The 16,881-nt window shown below is 36.1% G+C and overlaps 1 protein-coding gene across 2 annotated transcripts in view; it reads left to right on the top strand.

Moving 5' to 3' along the window:
- The window catches only part of CRPPA (CDP-L-ribitol pyrophosphorylase A), a 123,044-nt gene that overhangs the window by 76,083 nt on the left and 30,080 nt on the right, over nt 1-16,881 (top strand). The window contains exon 10 of one of the 2 annotated variants that reach the window (XM_054816314.1): nt 5,881-5,910. The exons of the other annotated variant lie outside the window; for it this stretch is intronic. Coding sequence (XP_054672289.1) covers nt 5,881-5,910 — 30 coding nt within the window. The remainder of the gene's footprint in view (nt 1-5,880; nt 5,911-16,881) is intronic. 2 annotated transcript variants of the gene reach the window in all.

The raw sequence follows: 16,881 nt of genomic DNA on the forward strand, positions 1-16,881 counted from the left end.
ATGTCTGCTATAGCAGCAAATCGCCTCAGCTGGAGGTGAAAAGGGTTAGCACTCCAGCATCCTCTGTACTCACAAAAGCTAGTTAAAATAAACCATCTCGTCTGGGAAACATGTTCTGCCAACAAGAAAAGTGCCTTGCTTCCAGTTTTTGCAGCTTCTTAATTTAGTCAACAGTGAAGGAAGAAGTCACATATTCAGTGGAAATTTTAATAAAGAAGAATAAATGTCATCTCAACTGATTTTTTAAATTTTTTTTTTAATGTTGAGGTAGGTGTTTGGGTTTATATGTAATTGATTAAACATGGCTATAGTTATATAACTTTTTCTGGTATACCAAAGACTTGATTTTACCTCCAAATTCTGGGGGCTTTATTAAGAGCTATGAGTATCAATACCTATCAGTTTATGCTTTTACAGACTTCTTATGCCAACAGAGTATGAATAATGTTGTTATATTCTGTGTTAATTAGTCACTTGTTTGTATAACTTACAAGGGCATACAACTATTTTCAATCTTCCTTCTGGTACTATCAAACCCCATATTTTCCAGGGTGAATTCTGGCTTCTGATTTGGTAAAAATATTTTCAGTAACTGTTGAAATGTAGCTTTAATTGATACAAGCACCTTACCATGGTAAAAAGTAACATTGCAAATATAGCTTTAGTGTAAGTACATTTTTTTCCTTACAGACTTCGTTGGCTGTATATATGTTGATTTTATATGCAAATGGATCAAATATACATATGTGGATAACAACAGTTAGTAAAGCTGACTGGAAAGACAGGAAGAACTTTTATAATCTTCAGTGGATTTCTGTGAACGTGGCACTGAAACATTTTAACAATAACAGGCATGTGCAACAACAATATAGAAATTCTTGATCCTTGGTTGTAAGAGAATCGCAGCAGAACGCTGCCTTCATTTTTTGAAAATAAAAAGCTAGGATGATTATGTAAGATCACTGCAGGCAGATTTGTCATTTTTTAGCATGGAAAAAGTAAAACACTTTGCAAAGTAAACTACTTCTAGCTCTCTTGTTTTAAAACGGCTTTAAAACATGTCCTGCTCACAAAGACAGGGACATAGTCCTGAGTTCCTGCTTGTCAGTGTTTCCACAGATGCTTAACAAATAGGTTGTACAAATCATGTGTATATATGGGATATACGTATCAAGTTTTCTTTTGGCTGCAGATCTACAAAGAACATAATTGTCTCTAGGTGAGCACCTATGGAAAGACTTGACACATGAATCTAGAAATTATGTAACCCAAACTTTGTTGCTGGTCTAGGGGAGGGTGAGAGGGGGCAATGTAAACAAAACAGTTTGAGTGAAAAGACATCTTTAAAACAGTTTCTTTTTTTTTTTTTTTTAATTCCATAGCATGATTTGAGAGTCACCAAGGTATTTTACTTTTAGTACAACCCATTAGTTAATAGGAGGATCCATAGGTGAATTCCATGCTTGAGGATGGAAAGGTGAATTTCATACAGGTGTGATGGGAGAGCCAGAGGAAGTGGCAACACAACCTGCTGCTGTGATGCAGGATACTCAGCCTGTTGTCACAATAACTTCTGTTAGAGTCAGCTTTCCAGAAGTCCTTGAAAGCTATAGTTTATTTCAGGAAAAGAGTGATGACGGATTACTTCACAGAGCTTCCCTCTAGCTGACAGGTTATATCATCGCTACCAGACATGCAAGGTTAATATACACACTTTTACTAATTCAAAAACAGGGATAGAATATAAGGGACAAAGAATTTATTGAGACACGTGACCACGGTAATACTGAGGTGAAGTTATTTTATGCTTAGAAGGGTTATATGATTAAGTGGGTATGATGATATGTTGATATAAAAGAATATGGGGGCACTTTAAAATTCTGCATTTGAAAAGTAAATTTGTTGAAATTAATATTTTTGGGGGATATGTAATTGGTTTTTTATGCTTTGGAAATGGAACTGAAATGCTTTTGGAATCTAGGAGTACATTTTTGACAGTTTTGGAGGAGATATGAAGGCCTAAGAAAACGTATGTCTTTATTTTAATTTCTTAAATTTAGTGTTTATTTGCTATTTAGAAAAAGATAGCAAGTACTTCTATGAATATTTGATACTCTGAGAAGCTGATTAGGAAAATTAAAGGCAAAGGCTTTAATGTGCTTTATAGATGACCTGCTTTGTACCTTCTGTTTGCTCAAAGTGAGTGATGTTCACAGCTTGTACACAACTAGTTATTTCTGTCATAAACATGCATGGAGTACCAAATTAGTGATATTGATACAAAGATAGGATCCACTTCATAACAGCTCTAGTTTGCATCCTGAAAATATTATTGATTTAAATTTCACTTACAAAAAAATTTTTAAAGACAGATCTTTCCTAAAACAGTCCCGCAATGTTAGAAATGCTTTATGTAGTCAAAACACAGAGGGAAAAATAGTATTCAGTAAATTCCCGAGTCTGAACTTGGGGAGTTAGCTTTTGAGGATTTTTCAGATGAGTTGAGGGAAATAGCTGATAAGCAAGACAAATTAAAAATAGGGAGGAAATATCAGTTTTTATGAAAGATATAACTGGCATATGTTGATGACAATGTGAGTAAAATTCCAACTGTTTTGATTTAATGAGTATTTTACTTTGAAAATAGCAGTGACTGGTATGGTATTATTATATATCAGATTGAGAATTTGGTTTTCATAGTAGTTAGTAGGCTGTAATGCAGAACAGCTAATTCTGAATATTAAGAGGAAAAGCTATAAAAAAAAGCCAAGTTACTATTAAATAAACAAAGATTTACTTAAAGGGATGTTAAGGATTGCCAAGAAACCAAAGAATACAAAAGGTAATGTCAAGACATTGCATCCATGCAGGGCTGGAAATACATTAATCTTGAAAGCGTTGGTTTATGTCATTCGAGCTACAAGATTTGGGAGGGAACCTCAGTTGCATGTGGTAGTTACTTGTTAATCTGTGTTCTGAGCAATGGAATGATACTGTACTTGGACCTTGATCTCTCAAACACATGCATTTTTATCTTTAAACATATCCTAGGTAGTTAATGGTTTTATACTTAAATATGACAATAATGTTTTAAAAAAAACACTGTTTTTGTCTATTTACTGCTATTCTCCCTTTTAAAATAAAAATGTCTTATGTCTGAATTACAAAAAATATTCAATACACGTAAAAAGAAAATATAAGCAGCATTTCCTAATATGGGAGTGCAAATTCAGAAGCGTGTAAAGGTTGCAATAATCAAATCTTGGTCGAGAAGTTTCAGTAATGACTTTGTTACTTTTCACGAAGAATAAAAAGGAACAATTATCCAAATTAAAGCATGCCTGGATGGACATAGGAAGCCACAGAAAGATTTAAAATACGAAAGTAATACTAATATATCTTCGTTATAGAACTATATTAATTTTAAATAATCCTACTTCAGAGAAGCACTGTCAGAATGTTGGGTCAGAACAACAAATATATGCTAAAACTTACTTGGGGTAAGGTGACCCCAAATACTTTTACTTCTGAAACAGCTATTTGATTAAGATAAAGGAACTGACAGCCGGAAAAGTCACAGTCCATACACTAAAAAGAGAAAAATGATGCAATAGAATAATTGTTATGAAGCTGCTTGAAACTAAAAGGAAACTGAACTGTGGGTGATTTCTTATGCAAACACACTGGACATTTATTGGAGTCTTTAAGACTTTTTGAAGTCAAGAGGCCCATCTACCGTGTGTTTGATGGCTCAGGAAGTACAGTGCTAAATGTGTGTTTTGACTTGGTAAACCAAAAAGGTAAACGTTTATGGTTTCTTTTTCATCAAAGATCCCTTAAAAATAGTATTATGTGCAGACGTTAAGGCAGTGGTTCTTAAAACAGGGATCACAACCCCAAATAGGATCATCCAAGTGGCAAAGCAGAAGGTGGTTTGGCAACCAGTAGTGAGATGATGAGCCTGAAGAGCAAATGAAGTAAAATCAGAAACTAGAAGTTTGATAACTTGTTGAAAAAAAAATGAACCATGCCCTACATGACCCCTGCATGCTTCTTGATTAATTTAATAATGAGCATAGAATTAGTCAAATGATTGCAATCTGATTGGAATGATTGGGATGCTGCCTGGAGACCTCTTTCTTTTCAAGATGACACTTTTTTATTTCAGCTGCAATGACATAATAGCCTAATGAATCTGGAAACCTACAACTATTCATAGAAGTACTTAAGACCAAGTAATTACTGTTTAGTATTTTCAAGAGCCAGAAACTGAACTTTTAAGTAGCGTGATCCTACGGACTATTCACTCTTTCATCAAGGAAAAGTGGGCAAATGAGTGATGAGCCAAAGCGATCTTGCTTGCACAGAGTGTAAGACAGAGGGAAACCAAATCCAGTTTGAAACTTTCTGCATGAGTAACCTCATAGAAATCAGCATCTGTAAGCTTATTAATACAAAGGCCTAGCAAGTAATTCACCAATAAACCCAGAGATTGACATTTACGGAGTCTGGACAGTATTTTATCCTTCATTATTACTACTGTCTGCAATCAGTCATGACTGCGTATTTTGCAATAGGTGGAACTGCCATGATGAAAAAGGTTTACAAATACTGACTTCTAAAATAAAACTACAAGTAACTCTTCATGGAATTTCAGTGAATAAAAGATACAGAACTGGGGGCTCTATTAGCTTGATACTCAAGAAATCAAACATAAAACTGTCCTTTTCCCTTGAGAATGGCTCACATAAAAATAGTAAGAACACTCATAAAGGACAATATTCTGAATGGGCCATATTGCGTTTTAATGCCCCCAAAAGATGGCAGTAGAATTTATGGAATTGTTTATAGGTGATATTTTGCGTATATCAATTTTCAGATCTTCAGTAATTTCAGTAATATTTAGCTTATCTTCATATTTGAATTTTGCAGTTGGATGCAGATTATCTGAAGCAGATTAATTTGCTTTGGTGAAAAAGATTATATTTTCATGGAGAAGAATCATTGTGCTCCATCAGTATTTTCACACACACAAACAATTACAAATAACTTTCTGACCAACCTTGATAGTTTTTCGATTTTTGTTTTAAAATCTCCAACAGCTCATCATTCATTCACATATTTTACCATGTGAATGTGTGGAAATCTTAACAGGCTTTGTTCAAAAAGTATATGATCAGAAACATTGCTCTATCTAGTTGGTTTGATCATCAGAATTTTTTGTCTGTCAGACTTGCTCACATGAAAGCACATTTACAGGAATTTCTGAAAATAGCACAGTTTTAAAATATAGATTTGGTCATACTGTTTGTAACAACATATTTCTGTAATTTTCATGTTAGTATAGAGAGTTCTCTTTAAGATTTCTGTCAATGAAATATTTATATTACTTAACTACAGAAAATCAGTTCTAAATTTAATGTTTAAAAGACAGAAAGCTCAGTAGTTCCAAAGAAATACTTCTATGTGTGAATATTATTTCTGTATATATTACATAGCAGAAAACAATAAACTAGGTGGCTTTTTATTTTAAACTGAAATCTATTTGACCAAACCAGCCTTCTGCCTCTGTTTTGTACCATTCAAAGCATGTCAAGAAATTGAAAAAAAAATCACATCTTCAGAACATTAGTCAGTTCCAAGTTTACCAAAATGTTGGTTAAACTTTGGGCTTTGAGTCAGGAAAGGTCATAAACATTTGAGGGTTAAATTATGTAACATAAAACCTGGAAATCTCACTTTTGCTTGAAACGCCCTGGTGCGTACCATTGCGGGAAGCACAGCTGCTCGCCTGTACTGCTGCTGATTTTAGCAGATATCCTGAAGCCTGAAACTGGATTGCATTGATCGACAAATTGTGATTGTTATTCTTTTTTTCAGGGTTTTAGTGTGTCTACCTTGAATGCATGGGTATGTGCTTTTATATTTGCTTGCTAATTTTCTGTCGCTGTCTTCGTCTCTCCCTTGCCTTTCCTTGGTTTCCCTCAAGTCTTCCTCCTCTCCCAGCCAAAACAAGTAATAAAGCAGTGGATTTATTACTACTGTGCAACTTTACTAAAGGCACTCAAATGAAGCATTTCCACAAACTAGTTTCACAGTGCGTTACCAAATTCCCAGTCTGGGGAAGATGAGCTTTTTAGAGAATTAATTGGTAACCTTTTGGGTTTTCATTAAATAACTGTATAGGTTTTTATCACAGAAAGGTCGGAAAGCTTCTCAATTTGTCTCTGCTATTACGGCTTCTAGACATTTAACAAGCTGCACAGAAAATGATGAGATTAAGGTTTTATGCCTTTTACACATGACCTTTTTAGACTGATTTCAGCTATTGAACTTTTAATTGGAGAAATCAGAGTTCTCCCATCACCTTCTCAGACAAAATGATTCAGGCATGTAGACTTACCTTAAAAGTCCTGTCTTCATAAGACCATCTTTAAACTTCCTTGTTTTTGTAGCCCAGTTCAGCCATTCTGGCAATGTTAGTCAATAAAGGTTGCCAGTTGTTTCTTCTGTGGATATTTTAATTGCGTAGAATATATTACTTTAAAATAGCTTAATAGTATGGAATGGAATTTTGGGGAACAAATAGATTCAAAAGGTGAAATGCCAAGCTCTCTAGAGGAAAGGAGAAAGCAATATAGAATATTTCAACTTAGAAAAGTGTGTATGTATTAATTATGCTAGATACTTTAATGTGGTAGGAAATAAACATTGAATTGGAATCATTTGCAAAAGCAAATACTATGAGCATCAAATCTGATTTTCATCTTCAAATCAGTTAGTATGAGTTATTCTGATTTTTTTTCTGTCTTATGAAAGCTTTGATGTTGACCTGCTATCTCTTAGTGGAAACATATAAACATTAAAGATGAAAGGATATTGACATAAAATTTTGTTTGCAAACAAACTGCTTTTAACTTCTTTTTTCCGTTGCTAGCTTGCCTAACAGAAACCTGTGAAGTCCGTTGTATCTGTTTATGGACAGTTACACTTTTGAATTGTTAGTGCTGCAACTCTTGGCTTAAAGCAATGCTTGTACTCTTTTACTGTCTAAGCCAGGCATCAAAAATTACTCTTCTCACCTTGCTTCCATGCTGTCCCCCAGAGGCATCATTTAGCAGGCAACCAAAATACTCATCTGTAGAGATGAGTACCTCTGGGTTTTTTATGACTTAGCTCTGAATACATAAAACAGCAATAAAAAGTTAGCTTATTAAAATTGTTAAGAGGCATTGTGAAAATGTTACCAGCTTGGTGTTGTGTTAGTTTCCTAATCTCTTTTAGCAAAAAAAAAAAAAAAAAGGCTGAAATTTTTCAGGTAACTTTTTCCAGTTTCAATCCAAAGTTTAGTTTTATAGCTGAAGTATTAAACAACTCTGAAAATAGAATTTTATAGAGCAGTGCTAGCTTGGCTGGTAATATAGATGTTGATCAATATTTTACTGTAGAGTTGCCTTGTATGAAAGATGTGTTCCGTGTTGACTTATAGGTTTTCTATTTAATCATATGGAAAAGATCTGTAACACTCCTGTGGAATTTAGGTTTCCACGGGCCAAGATCAGTGATTTCTGCTCTATTAATTTACTTGTATCCAATGATAAAGATATCAGTTGTGCTTTAATTTTTTTTTACTGTGTCATGTAATTTCCCCCTTCAACCATATAACTTCCTCAGTTTGTAGCACATTTTCATCACTGTATTTGAGCAAGAAAATTTAAGTTCTGCAGCCATTTAAATAAAAGAAGAAATTTCCATTAAGCTGTACATTGTTAGTAACTGAAACCATTCTGCAGCTTTTGCTACAGTCCTCAAGGTATGGTAGCTCCTAAAATTTGTGCAGTGGAGGCGGTGGCTGTTGAATCTATATTGGAAATGTTATTTTCCACTTTCACCCTCTCCTGCTATTTACGAGCAGGAATCAAGTAATCCAGCCCCATGCTGACTTTGGGGGATTTCTTTACAAGGGTTGGAAGCAGAGCTTGAGTTTTCTGTATGGATTTTAGATGCTAAGTCCCAAATATTATTTGTTGCTTATATCAGATTGTTCATATGAAAGTCATCCATTATGGAACATACTCAGTGCTGAAGTATATAAAAATAATATGTGATATTACACTTTATGGCAAAAGCCGTATAATATCAAGAATTAAAAATGCACAGCCTGTGCACAGCCTTCAGATCCCAAAGAACTTTTAAAAATTATTTGGGAAGATAAATATAAAACGTAACAGACATTTTGGATTGAAAATATCAGAAAATCAATAACTCCTGTAGTTTGTTTGAAATAAAGATCATTTTCTCAGCATAACTGTGATAGAAACAATAGGAAATTATAAACCTGCTTTTGCTACTCTAGATCTTTCCCAATATATATTTTCTATTGTCTTCAAATGAGACTGCTTCTCTTTCTGAGTCTGGGTTTTAAGAAACGTGAATTAATTCAGCCTCCATTTACTTTCTTCTGTTGTACTAAAGCTGTGTTTCTTGACTGCAATAGGATTTTTCTTTGAATGAAAGATGATGTGTCCTTCCATAGGATGAGCGAGAGCTTTCCTTTTCACATGTTATTATTATTTCTGTAACTACTTAGGAAGGCTTCTTTTAATACAACCAACAACACTCATATAACCTTTGTTACATTCAAAAATGCAGTTAAAAATTGCTAAAGCTATAGCATTAATAGAACTGGAAGAGAGTGTTTGACACTGAGTGGAGTCTTGCTTCCTAGTCTTGCATTCCTTGGCAAGGAATTTTGTTGAAAGTCTTGGCAATCCCAGTAAATTCAATCAACTGTCACCCACTCTTTTGAAGAAATCCAGTAAGACTGCAAAGTCAAACTTCAGAAGACAGACACGTTGACTCTACCATCATCTTTAACTTGCTGACCGCTATTCCTATCCAGTATTTAATTTTTTGTTAAATTGCCTGGTACAGGCTTAAGGCTTTGTATTCTGTAGTTCTCTGTATCTTTCCAGATTTTTCTTGTTTTAAATTGGCAATTACTACCACCCATTCATGCCTACTAAGGCAATTTTTAAACTAGAGATTATACTCCACCGTTAGGAGTTGAGCTTCAGAACTGTTGGGCAAATGCCATATAGTCCTCAGGATTTGTTACATTCCTCTCTTTAATTTCTTCCATACTTCTACAGTTAACTGTAATTTTACAGGTTATTTGGCTGTTAACAAAGAGGGGACCCAGCATGTGAATTTCCCAACAACGATTTGGAGAATTAATTTAGTTTCCCTTCAATAGCCGTGTCTTCCTGAGTGCTCTCTGTACACATCGATCATCAGTTGGCCCTACAGACTCTCTGGCAGACTTCCTGCTTCTGATGTGTCTGAGGAAAGATTTATTTTAGGGTTTGATTCTTTTTGCTAGTTGTTCCTCAAAATATATTTTTTTTGATTGCTTTACTATGTTTTTATATTTACTATGCCAAATTTTATGCTTCTCTCTAGTTTTTCTATTTGGGCAGGTCTCCATATTTTTGAAGGATGCCTTCTTGTTCTTACAACCTCCCTTATCCTGCTGTTTAACCATACCACTGTCTTTCTGCCCTTCCTCAAGCTTTCCCCGCAGACCCTCGTGGCAGCATCCATTTGGTTTTGTGCTTTCAATATGGTCACCCTTAGGAGCTTCCGTATTTCCTGTGAGGGTTTAATTCTCTTAGCTGTGTATTTACCTTCCTTTTAACAAGTTTCCTCAATTTTTCATTATGTAGTTTTCATTTCTGTCCCTTTGTCATTTTATTTTCAGTATATGTAATCCAGGCTCTTTTCCTTAGCTTTGATCCATTCTGTGACGGGTGTCTTCCCCACGCCCTCATCTGCAATTTCTTCTGTCTTCTGTTTTCTCCCTCAGTCTGGGATGTTGCCCTTCTCTTTCTCGGCTTTTGAGCCTGACTGTTTCAGAAGCCAGGATCTTCACTCTTCTTGTAGGTCTAGCTGCGCGACCTGATTCTTGTTGCAAGATTTCTTATATTTTGACCTGTTTCCCTTCTTTTGACTGGGACAGGAAACCTATCCTTCGGTTCCGTTTCTCTTCTATTATCTTTTTTCTTTCTGCTTTGTCTTTATTGTCCTATGCTTCTGTGGCTCTTCCTGCTCCTGTTGTGGCCCATCACCCTGGATTTGTTATTCAGCAGATATTTGCAAAATTTATGTTATCTGGACAGGCTTTTTTCTGCTTTCTTCAGCCGTGAGCTCATGTCTTAGCTAAATCTTGCCTTCTGAGCTTTCTAGCACAACACATTTCATGCATACTGACTATCTTTCAGGTTCTGTGTGTGATTCCTTTTGTTATGTGAGTTTTGTTTTCATCTCCTGCATATCTCTGTCTTTACAGAGAAATGATGAAGGAACATTCTCATGCAAGCTCCCCTGATGTCTATGAAGAGCTCTTAGCATGCTTTCATGCCCTTTTCAGCCATAGTTTCTCATCTAGCCATTTGCCTGGTGAATGGGTGAATCTATTCAGTTACTGCCTTCAAAGGTGCAAATATGCCTTTGCTCCTTCAGTGTTCCTTACCCGTGTTTGCACCAAGCAGCTCACAGACCTTGCTGCAAGCAGCATCTAAACCAACCAACCACCAAGCAAGAGACAAACAAACAAATTCACTTACAGCCAATAAATACATGTTATTTCTCTTCACTGTGAGGATAAGGCCAGAACAATCTCTGAATGCGTTCTGCAGCTTGCTTCTGGTTGCTGAGAGCTATTTACTTTTTAACAGTTAGAGATAACAGGAGCAAATCTTGCGGCAACTTCATCTCACTAATGTTAAATCTCTAAACATTTCTGCTGGCATTCATCTAAATATGTTTTGGAACATCGGGGTATGAAGATATGTTCATATCTCAAGACAGTGTGAGATGCAAAGCGTTTGAAGTTAGATTAAACTCTACTGTGAAAAGTCTCTTGAGACATGGAAATGCATGAATTTAGGATTAACAGAGGTAGAATGAGGTATTTTTTTATTCTATTTAAAAATACTGTCATTCAGAGAAAGACATGTAGATCATAGGAAACCTCTGTGGGTAGTGATTTTCATCTGAATTTGTTGTGAAGTAATTTCTGAAAGCTGTTTTTCTGTCCTATGCTTGGATTAAAAAAAGGTGGAAAATGTCACCATAATAGAATTTCCAGCATTTGCAGTCTGAACTAATTATATTTGATTTTAAAACATTCTTTGAGCTGTTGTTTTCCTAAGCCAATTTTTATTCATCCTTCTAAATAGTATTTTAACTATATTCCAAGCCTTACAGTATAATTTCCCATCAGCTCAAAAAGTCATACTTGCTATTGAGAGGCAGAACCCATTACTTCACAATGTGCTTAAATAAATCTACTTGATTTATAACTGTTTTGATCTCTGAAGATTCCACCAAGAAGAATCTTTTTTAAAAATGGGATTGTTTACATTTGAGTTTGATTCAACCTGTGTGGTACTGGCAGCAGCACAAATGCTCATTTTTGGCAGAGCCTCTGCCTTCAACTTCTTCCCTGACTCAGTTTTTCCAATTCTTATGCACATACATGCTCAAGTATCTCCCACTTGTGTATTTAATTCCAGTGCTCTGTGCTTCAATTTATCAGACCAGGTGTTGAATTTTGTAGGCAAAATTTTTAGCAAAACATCTGAGGCACAGAGATAATGTATGATCTCTACTTAAACGATAGCAGTAAAATGAAGTATGCTTTGTAAGCGTGACTACACACAAACTTTTATGTCCACTCACTCCCTGAGCTGTGCAATTTTAGAAGCTTCTCCTTGTCTTGTGAGATCTTTCATTATCCTAAATGAGGTAAAATGGCTTCAGAGCTTTCCTTTGACTAGATCAGATTCCAGTTCAAGAGTTCAGCTTTTGATTTTTGTCCTCAAAGCCTGCTCTGTGCTTGCAGTGTTTGAGGCACAAAGATTAGTCTGTGAAATTATGGCATAACTATCATTGCAAGCTCATGGAGTTTATGAACCAAAATTGGTGGTGGTCTTGTCACCGAAATATGGGAATAAAAGAACACTCCTTAATAGCAGTTTAGCATTAAGAAGCAGGCATTTTCTTTTATTGCAGCGTTGGGTGTCAGGAGGATAGTTCCCTAATCAGGCACCCCTAACGCTGGTTCTCTTGTCATATTTATACACAAATGTTACAAAGATTACAAAGCGGTACACTCCCCGTTACAGTAATTGGTTCATATTTCTTCACCTAGTATGCAAACTAGAACGCATGCTCAGTTCCTTTCTCCACCTCTATCTTTTGAGTAGGTGGGATAATTTGGGTAGTGGGCTTATGGGTCAGTGGTTGTGGGGACCCTGGCCCAAATTGCCTTTCCCCTGTTTTCTCAATACTTCGGTGTTGGTAATTGTTTGCTATACGCCTCAGGAAGATAAGGATGCTCCTGGAGGCAATTAGTGTCCTCCCTTTCTGAAAAGTACGTACATAAGGACCTTGAAGTGTCTTGTAGCTCCTCCTTTTTATCATGATGTGCAGCAGGTGCTCATTCTAAGAATTGTTAGCCTTCTACCTAAAGTAACAATGAATAGTTTCTTATCACATATAAGTAGGCCTTTGTTACAGGCCTAGCTTTTTTACTACGTTGTCAAAAGGGACAGCATCTGCCTTTTCCTCTGAAGTCGAGAGTAACCTTCCTTCCTCTTTTAATTCTGCTGTTGGAGGAAAAGGAGATGTTAGTTCCCTCCGTAAAAGGTAAATTACTTTCAAGGACCACCCTGTCTGGATCAGGGTGGAGCTCCATTTCTTGTGCTGGCTCCTGATTATGTGCACCTTTTCCTCATTCTGTAGATAAGAAATTTTAATTAAAACATTTCCCTTCCTCCTCCACTAATGCATATGTTACATAGTGACATAATTTTGGAGGTTAAAGCCCTTGTTATGTAAAGTGTGGGATAACTGGGCAAAACATGATGCAGTTACCCAGAGCACAGATGAAACATCCTGAATTCTGTTTCTCAAAGTAGTGGCAGTAGCTGAGGAGGTATTTGCCCTTGGTACTTTGTGTTTGGGCAGAAGAAAAACTGAAGCAGATGTATTAACGTTTCAGAGTTTGCATTTATTTCTTGGATTTTTAAAACCATCCATAAAATACTCCAGATGCTTGTGTTAGACAGGAATGTAACTGTTACTTTGCTTCCTGATGAATAATTAACACACTGAAATGATTACGACTCAAAATAATTACATTCCTACAAAGAGATTCACATATTGAGGTTCAAATAAATGCATACTACTGCAAATAAACCTTGCTGAATTTGCTTTTTCAGAACCTGTTCAACACTGGTTGGTATGAAGATTCTACTTATCTGAAAATGTAAATGGAAGCGGTTTCCAATGAAAAGTTTGAATTCAGAGTATTTTCAAATTATGTAAGCAGAGCATACTATGTTTGTTATAGATAAAATATTTTATGCCGAAAACATTCTTTAACCATTACATTATCCATCAGGAAAGAAAAAATGTGTAATACTATTAGAATCCCTTTAGGCCGTGGGACTCTGAGGGGAGATATTTTAGGATAGGAGAGGATTTTGTGATGTATTTTCTCCCAAACTGTTCATTTTGTTATGTTGTCTTGCAAATGCATCTTTAGGAGAAGCTTAGTGTACCAGCCAATACTTTATCGCATGCATGTTTTCAGGAGGACAAAGGTAGGTAAGGCAGATTATTAATGCTATATGTGTAATCTAGTAAATTTGTATACGGGTGTTTGATCCCACAGGAGAGGGTGAAGTAAATGAAACTCTAGAGAGAGCGTGGGTTCAGGTCGGTCATCATAGGAGACGTGCGTAAGGGATGGGTCACTTCCCAGATTCCGCACTTCATCTCTGGCCAGGCAGGTTTGATGTGATAGAAACCATGCCATCCTCTGTGTGTGTAAGAGTAGACGATCAGTTATAATTACTCTGATGCTGTGATAGGTGTGCAATTTAGAAGCTCTTTACTTTTAGTGAGCAAAGTTGAAGTTTCAGGGAGGGTGATTGCTTTTTAACTAATGGATATCCTCAGAGAGTTGCTGTCTCTGGTGGGTTGACTCTGGCTGGAGGCCAGGTGCCCCCCAAAGCCGTTCTATCACTCCCCTCCACTGCTGGACAGGGGAGAGAAAATATATTGAAAGGCTTGTGGGTCGAGATAAGAACAGGGAGAGATCACTCACCAGTTACCATCGTGGGCAAAACAGACTCAACTTCGGAAAATAAATTTAATTTATTACCAATCAAATCAGAGTAGGATAATGAGAAATAAACCCAAATCTTAAAAACACCTTCCCCCCACCTCTCCCTTCTTCCCAGGCTCAATTTCACTAGAAGAAATAGCATGGAGAGTTAATTTTTTATGGAATAGTATAAAATGTCTTCTGCATTTCCTGTTTCTAAGTCTTTTGGAGTAGAAATGAGTCTGCTTTGTTTATAAAGCTTCAGAATGTTTTGAGGTGATTTACTGCACTTTTTGGGAGCTTCTGAAGTTCCATTAAACATGTTAGTATGTCAAAATTCCACTTTCTAAAGTTTACTCCAAACTGATTTTAAGCAGTTACCTGTGTTACTAAATAACAGCTAGCCATGCATTTATTACATCCAGTTGATGTAAGATTTTGCTGTTAACTTACTAGTAACTCTAGTTACCAGTAACTAGTTACTACTGGAAGGGAGTTACTAGTAACTCTATAGGAAGAGAAGGCAAATGCCACAGTAGTTTTACAAATTTTGCAAAAGATACAAAATTTGGAAAAGATGTTATAGTTGTCTGTAGGTGCAGCCTCTTAGTTTTTTAACATTCTACTGAAAGCTTAAGTGACTTGATGTTTGGTGTTTGGGTTTTTTTTCCCCCGATGATTGCAGAAAGTGCATTTTATTACCGAGAATCATCGCACAAATGTTAATCATGATTTTTCTAGAGCTTATTGAATAATTGGCCTAGTGAACTCAAATGGTTTCCTCATTTTCCTTAATTCCATCTCTGTCTGGTCAAAGTTTTGCTACGAGATACCTTGCGTCCCCACTTTTGCAGGCATGAATTGGAAAAACATTGCTTTCTATCACTTGGATAAATTAATTTTCCTAAACAATAAAATCTCTTTACTGAAATAGTTCATCCCAAGAATGAGAGTGGGAATAAAATTCAGTGGTGTAAGAAAATAGCTGATGAAAGTTCCTAATTATTGTAATAGAACTTGTCATAGTCAGGTTGTCTGTCAGACACAGCAGTAGCAAAAGCATGCAAGTTGGTAGTTCTGTCAGCTGTAGTGATGCTTTTGTGGTTAACAGGGCTTGTGCGTCTAGTGGAAAAGCAGGTCTGATTTCACGTGCCAGCAGCTCCTTGTAACTCTGTAAGAGCTTGAAACGGGTCTGTTTCTAAAAGAGATGGATTTGAATGTTCAGTGCTGAACAACATCAGTGGCTAATAATATTTCTTCTTCATACACAGAAAGTTAGAGACAGAAAAAATAATCATCCAGCCTCCTCCACTCTACGTGCAAGATTATTCCTTTAAATGAACATTATTGTCTTTGCCTTCCTTCTGTGTTGGTTTTCATACCTTTATATCCATCTTGCATAGGTAATATAGCTCATCTGAAACATGTATTTGTTTTGTATAGCCATCTATTTCAGCTTTTCACTGGTTGGCAAAAAATGTCATGTAATTAACTCTGGATATTTTTCCTCTTCTAATTCTTTCTGGTATGAATTAGGCTGTTTTCCCCTTCTATTCAACAAGAACATCTTTTGTACTAATTAATATTACAGCATTAAGAGAAACTGCTTGGAGGCTCACTGGCTCAGTGCCTAATTACCGCCTACATATTCTTGGTTAAGCGGGACAGGAGCAATATCTTTTCAAACACACAGGCATATAAAATGGTCAGGGTTATTATGGAAAAGCAATCTTTTTTCCCCTCCTGTTTTCTGCCCAAATCACACTAACGTTCAGTTACATCTCACTTTGTAAGTCAAGATCTTTCTTCATGTTGCCTTTTGAAAATGATGTTGACTCTTGCCTCAGATCAAAGGTCATCACAGACTACAGTGTGACAACAGGGCAGACCTAAAAGCTTTTTCTTCACAGAAAAAATGGAACAGGATATTTATTTTAAAATGAGAGTTTTTACTAAAAAAGTAGTAGCATTGGTGAAACCATCAAAGTGCTTTTGCAGAGATTCTCTATCAATATTCCATATTTGATACAGATACTGGAAAATGTGCAAGGAATTATCCAGAATGGTTGTATGAGTGTTTCTCAAACTGGGGCTGGGGGGTGGTTACCCACATGCTGCAAATATGCAAGAGCTGCAAGTAGGAAGTGTTTTCTAGAAGCAGTATAGCTATGTTTAAAATAGTACTTGCCAGGATAATTAGGGATGTGAAAGATCAGATTCACTTGGGATGGGAACATTGGGCAGAATAGCTCAGCAGAAAAGCATAAGCTTTGTCGTTGGGTAATTTGGTGTTAATTAGTCTCGGCTAGTACACTCCCATGGTATGAATCTGATGGACTCTCTTTGTTTCTATGATTTTCTCATTGGTAACAGCATGATTATTATTTTTACAAGCTTTAGTGAGTACTGTAAGCCAATCAATATCCTTACACATTGTGTTTAGTCTAAATTTATGTTATCTCTAGGATTTGACTTCATTTGGTAGCTAAGGTAAGTACAAGAGGAATGTAAAACTGAGCAAAAGCTTTCTCACTTAAACATAGGATGCCTTTGTTGGATAAGATAAGGAAAAACTCTCCTGGCTGTGCATAAAGATGGTTCTCCAATTAAGAAAGGAATGTTCTTATTTGTATAGTTCTCTTAGCAGATGAAAGCAGATTTACTGCATGCTGTGTGGTTCGTTTATTTACCTAGCAAATACTTGT

This window comes from Grus americana, chromosome 2 (genome assembly GCF_028858705.1).
Source record: "Grus americana isolate bGruAme1 chromosome 2, bGruAme1.mat, whole genome shotgun sequence".
Classification (NCBI taxonomy): domain Eukaryota; kingdom Metazoa; phylum Chordata; class Aves; order Gruiformes; family Gruidae; genus Grus; species Grus americana.